We start from the raw sequence: 6,270 nt of genomic DNA, 5'->3' as shown, positions 1-6,270 counted from the left end.
GGGCGACCTTGCATGCGTGTTTGTTTGAAAGCAAGAGACTATATTTAGGCGAACGGTTATAATAAAACAGCAGATGGTTTACATTGCAGGAGGGAAGAAAATGCTGACATAGGAGGGACTATTTGTCGTACTAAAGGGAGGGTCCATGTGTTTGCCAAGTCAAAACACAAACATAGACGTGACAGCTCTGCTGTCTGTACATGATTTAATCAGGACACTAGGGATGGTGTTAATATTCAAATGGGAATGGGGAAAGGAGGGTTGAAAAACTATTGGCTGGATGTTTTAATGGACTTATAAATATATATTTTTTTGAAGTTCATTGAGTCAAGTTTTATAAAAGCTGGATTATGTGTAATTTAGCATATCTTTGAGTAGCATGCCACATTCGAAGCTTCAGGCTCCAAATATAAGGCAGTTGGAGATGAATGGGTTCTTTCAGTACAGGATAAATGAAACCAAGTAGATCAAGTGAGAAATAACAGGAAAATATCTTAATTATGCAGTTACATAGGAAACGTGATGGCTTTTGTTACCCAGCTGCAAAAATTATATGGAATTTAGTATGGAAAAAATGTTGAGAGACAAAAACCTTGAGGAATATGAATAAGCTAGAAGTATGGCTTAAAATTAAGCTTAAATGGAAGTTTCTTGGCAAATTTGATGATTTCAGTTTCAAGGTTACAGGGTTTAGATTTTCTATTTTTTATAATTAAAACCAAAGTTAAACAGGTACTTAGCACAGTTTACAGCAGTAAAATAAATTGAAGTTAATTCTACATAGCACGTTCTTCTTTCAGCTTAATGGAGTGTTATTACCATAAACAAAAAACTTTTATTATAAAAACAGTATAATAACTCAATTATTATGAAAACAAAATAAGTTAAACAAAATAAAAATAGATACAAATGAATTTTTACTTCAGGGTTTGATACATGGTATATAATAAAACTTTTACAGCGCACCAACAATTGCCAAAAGACTGAACTGTCATCTAAAATAAACCAAAACATGCTCAAGTTTTGACTTCTAAATGACTTTCCAGAAAAGAGAAGGAAAACTCCAGGCACATGAATTTGCAAATCTTGCTTTTTTTAATTAAAAACAAATGAGCAATCAACCCAAAGCAGTTTTGTTGTTTCTTTTTTGTGTGACATAGCAAATCAATTCAAAAGGATCAAGTGTAAACTTACAATAATATAGTACATTATTCTGACCATTTTTTAATGTGGGGGTAATTTTCATGTGAATTATTTCTGCAATTATCCATATTCACAACTACATACATTCATGTCAAATTCAAAGCAATTGAAGCCATTAACTCGGAAACAAAAAAGACACTCATAAAAAGAAAATAGATAAAAAAAAATAGCTCCAAATTAAACTATCATTTTCTTTAAAAAGAGAGGACTTTTATAATGATATGAAGATTAAATTAAGATTGCTTCATTTTAAACATAGGCACATTGTTTGTTAATATCTGAGGCTTAATAGTGACAGGAAGATTTCCTGGCAGACGTTTTGAAACCCACCTGAACTGAGGCTGAGCAGCAGCATCAAACATAGCCAGTGCTCCATGCTAGTACACATGTAAACAAAAACATTGAGGACTAAAGATCTGTCTGTCACTGGAGCCCAACACTTTTTCTATTATAACACCCCCACCAACCACTCCAACATAAGACCCTCCTTCCGGACGATAAATATACATTTCTTTGCATTAGATGCTTGTCTTTCATACAATAATGATTCTTTGGCATAAATAACCCTCTATTTCAATTCCTTCCTGACTAAAATAACATCAAACTGAGAAAAAAAAAAAAATCATAACAGACCTGAATACCCCTGTCAAGAACACAACAAATTCTCAATGACTACTACGATATTTAATAAAAAAAAAAAAAAAAAAAAAAAAAAAAAAAAAAAAAAAAAAAACACACAATAAAACATTTTTTTAGATAAACATTGGTTAGAACTCAGAACAGCTTTTACCTGACCCAATTAAATGCTTTACTCAAGATTCATCCAATAATGTCCCTGTAATGACAATAATAATTACAATAATATATATATATATATATATATATATATATATATTATATATATATATATATATATATATATATATATATAAAACAAAGCTTCCATAACCGTATCCATGTCACCACAGTTAAAATACTGGTGAGTCTCAATCGCTATATATGAAGGAAACCACTTTGATGGATGAAGTTTATGATTATCAAGTTGTGCACCTTAAGATCATCCACCGATCAAACAGTTCAGAACGTCTCCAACCTCGGTAATATTACAGAATATATCTATAAAACCCCAACCGATATGTCACTAACAGTAATGGACAATATGGTTTAGTCCAGTGATGCATGCAGTACAACATAAAGTGATATTTCATGTACATAGTGCTCTACATTTCCTGTGGTATGCAGCATTATGAGTGAGTTTAGAATCTGGGACATGACAATGTAAGACACAAGCGCTGACATTCCTCTTACTAGGACATGTTATATATCTTTGTTAACTGACCCACAATCAGTTGCAAGATCACTTTGAGCTGCACTCTTAAGGCAAACGGTGCCTTCTGGACTCGCATGGCATGTCAACCTCAGTTTTTTGTATTTTTTATTTACTCACAAACATCAGCTGACATTTGTCTAGAAGCATGTTGTTTTCGAGTGTAACTGCTAGCTGCTAGTACTGAACAAACATCAGCTCGTCAGGCTTCACTGAGGGTGAAGAGAGAGAAGGCCCCAAGGTTTCAGACAGGTTTTGATATAGTGTGAGTTGTTTATGTAGTCTCGGGCCACTTTGAAGGATGAGACTGCATCGGCAGCTTTGTATTTTTAGGCAACGTGTCCAGAGAGAGTGTGTGAGGCAGGGAAAGGTGACCTGCTTTCACTTTGATCGATTGTCTTGCCCACGGTGGTTTTTCCAGAAAAGAAAATGAAGGAACAGAGAAAGAAACATGTGCTTATGGGTGAGAAACAAATTTGGCATAGCCCAATAAACCCTCATTGTTAAAGCAGAGGTCAAATGGACAAGGTGAAAAAGAAAACACCTTCGCCTGCATTTCAAGAGGAAACTTTTTCAAACGAGATGAGAAACAGCGATTACGAAGAGGTGCGAGATCACTGCACCCCCCACTTTATGAGTAAACCAGCGAAGGGATGTGTTTACAGGTGGGTTTTTCTGGAAGACGATATGTGGCCCGCTCCTGCCGGAGCCGGCGAGCGCAGAAGGCCGTTTCCATGGGCCTCTGGCAAGCTTCCCTTCTCTCATCTCAATCTCTCTTTCATCCCTCTTTCAGGGGGACAGGTTGAGCAGTGTAGTGGATTTATTTGGGTAATTAATGGCCAGGCTGATGGCTGCGATGTTCTTCAGCGCCTGTGCAATAAAACAGGGGAGAGAATGACATAAAGAAATGAGAAATGAATGAATGAGTACAGGAGGAGAAAGAAAGAGGGGGGAGGGGTCAATGGCAGAAAAAGTCAGAGAGAGGGAGAGTAAGAGAAAAAAAAAACCATTAAGCAAAACATTGTGGGTAATTTCTCAAACCGTTTCACACACCTGTGGCCCTCACAGTTCAGCAAAAACACCCACACACAAACACACAATTATCACACTTCAAATATGTTGCTGTTTGGCCCATTTAAAAACTTTTTGGGCACAAAAATGCTATTTTGTTAACAACATCAAACCACTTGTTTGGCTTTCATGAATATTACGAGCATGTTTTTATTTGAGCTAAAAAGGTGCTTGGGATAAGATAAATACAGAGCATTAATCCCGTCCTACACAACAGAATGTGTTCCTTTAGTCGCCCCTGTGCCGGAGATGAACTGTGCCGCACCAAACACGATAATGGCCTTAATGACTAAATGCAGTAGAGTTGCCCACAGCCCACACACAAACGCACTCTCACACACATGTACTGCTGTATATGGATGATAGGTACGTCTCATGCCTCATGCCAGAATTGACACTGGTGTTTTAATTAACATCCTTTCTGATGTTCAGCTGTTTAAGCATAATATTTGGTTAGAGCCGTCACGTGATGAGGAGCGCAAATATTTATTTCACTAATGCTCTTATCGGTTTATGTGAACAAAGGTCAAATGCTCTTACTCAAGAACTCGAGAAAAATTTTTTTTAGAGAAGTATTTCCTCAAATTTCATTTATTAATCTGTACTACAATGAATGTTACTGCAACAGAAACAATATCAAACAACAAACGGGATCGCTAATATGCAGTAATAATAAAATACACTCATTAATTTTGCATCAAGTATCCATACTGTACAATGCCTGTCTGTCATCAAGGTTTGCTAATAAAACAAGCTTTACACACTATTAGACATTACAGGATCATTATTTCTCAGCAGCATATGGTGGGACACTAAACATTCACCTTTCCACTGTGCTGTGGTTTCCTGTCCTTCCAGCTTTATGGCACGAGTTAATGCACTAGGCTCTGCCACATCTTATTTTTAAGCAGTGAACCAAGAGCACTGAAAACCCTCTGTGGCTCCTGGTATATACACGTGTACTCATTTAAATATGGCCGCATCAGTTTAGTGTCTTCATACTGAATGTCATCTTCAACTACTAACACTTACTAACTATACATTGTATTCCAAAGTCTATTGTCCTTTTTCCTTTATGTCAAATAATTCAGCTGTATATACTGATTACAAATGACTACAAAATTATATTATATGTTAATTTATCAAATTCCATTAAAAAAAAGATAAATTATTTACAAGGTTCATTTACATAAATATTACAGAATACAACCTTTTTACCGATCTAATTTTAATGTTACAAATGTTGTGTTTATGGCATACCTTCTCGGACATGCTCATGACTGTTATCTGCTAAAATAAAATAAAATGTATATGAACACTACAGGAACTGTGGCAGTCTTACCTGAGCAGTGCGCACTACTAGCTGTTCATTGGTAGTGAGAGCAAGAAGATACTCCTGCAGGACGTCCTGCTCCTGATGGACAAATGAAAAGACACGTAAAACAGCTTTAATATTTAACCACAATAACCACATTTAGCACCTTTAAAGTTCATCGATATATGTAAAATAAGCTGCATTTATTCTACAGCACCTGCCAGGAAAACAATTTGATGAGAGGTCAGTTCAATTCAAGGCCAGTTAGACTATACAGTTATTCACCATATACTGGCTCACACTTCTGTAACTCAGCAGGAGCTGTTAATCTGGAGTTTGGAATAGCACCATGCTGTTGATGACATAACTCTGAATCAAACCAGACAGCATCTAAATCAGCCCTGCCTCTGCTATCTCATTTCCTGAAGTAGGAGTATTTGCACTGTTCCAGGTATTTCACATTGATCAAAGTCTAAAGTCTATAAATAAGTATTTCTGTGTTATGCAGAGGCTGTTATACGATCTCTGGGGAGCCTTTGAGGGAATATGGTGGAACCCATAAACATGTTATGTGAAGTAGGCATAATACAATACAATACACTAGTACATTGTTTAAAAAGAAGTACTGTGTTGTGTTAAACCCTGAAAAATCAGTGAGCATGTTCATAGCAGGGTAAAAATTCTACAGTGACAATATGTACAGTATAAACCGCACACAACGAGGTTGACCAGGCTAATGCATCCTCATGCACAGACTGGCAAGAATAAACCATACACTGTTGAAATGTGTTCATGAACTCCAGATGGCACACTAGGCTAGAAAAGCGAATGAGAAATGGGAAACTGAATGAGTAGAGCACAAAAGATGTACAACTGACGTTAAACATTTAAAAGGAAGTTTGCACAAAGATGTCACTGCTCACTGACATTTTTATTTTGCTGTCCTTCCTAATTTTGTTTATATAGTTTGTATATTTTGACTGGTTGAAATGGTTTCCACATAAATATTACGCAGCACAGCTGTTTTCAGCATTGACAACAAATTCAGCATATTAGAATGATTTCTGAAGGATCACGTGACACTGAAGACTGGAGTAATTGCTGAAAATTCAGTTTTGCCATCACAGGCAGGAATTTAATTTTTAAATATAATAGAAACAGTTATTTTAAATTGTAAAGATATATATACAGTATATATTGTTATTTCACACACAAACATGTATATACAGTATATGTGTGTCTGTGTAATTAGCAGTTTTGCAAGAACCTACAACTTGCTTTCCTACAAATGTCTTAAAACATTAAGAATGGATGGGAGAAAGTGACAATTCAAAAATGACACATCATGTTTAAG

At 35.9% G+C, this 6,270-nt stretch overlaps 1 protein-coding gene across 1 annotated transcript in view; it reads right to left on the bottom strand.

The window, feature by feature from the left end:
* Nucleotides 1–1,076: 1,076 nt before the first annotated feature.
* The window catches only part of LOC109079895 (zinc finger ZZ-type and EF-hand domain-containing protein 1-like), a 49,687-nt gene continuing 44,493 nt past the window's right edge, over nucleotides 1,077–6,270 (bottom strand). The window contains 2 exon segments of the mRNA XM_042756086.1: nucleotides 1,077–3,400; nucleotides 4,944–5,015. Coding sequence (XP_042612020.1) covers nucleotides 3,320–3,400; nucleotides 4,944–5,015 — 153 coding nt within the window. The 3' untranslated portion in view covers nucleotides 1,077–3,319.

This window comes from Cyprinus carpio, chromosome A5 (assembly GCF_018340385.1).
Source record: "Cyprinus carpio isolate SPL01 chromosome A5, ASM1834038v1, whole genome shotgun sequence".
Taxonomy (NCBI): Eukaryota; Metazoa; Chordata; class Actinopteri; order Cypriniformes; family Cyprinidae; genus Cyprinus; species Cyprinus carpio.
This window is presented reverse-complemented; position numbering and strand designations above follow the sequence as displayed.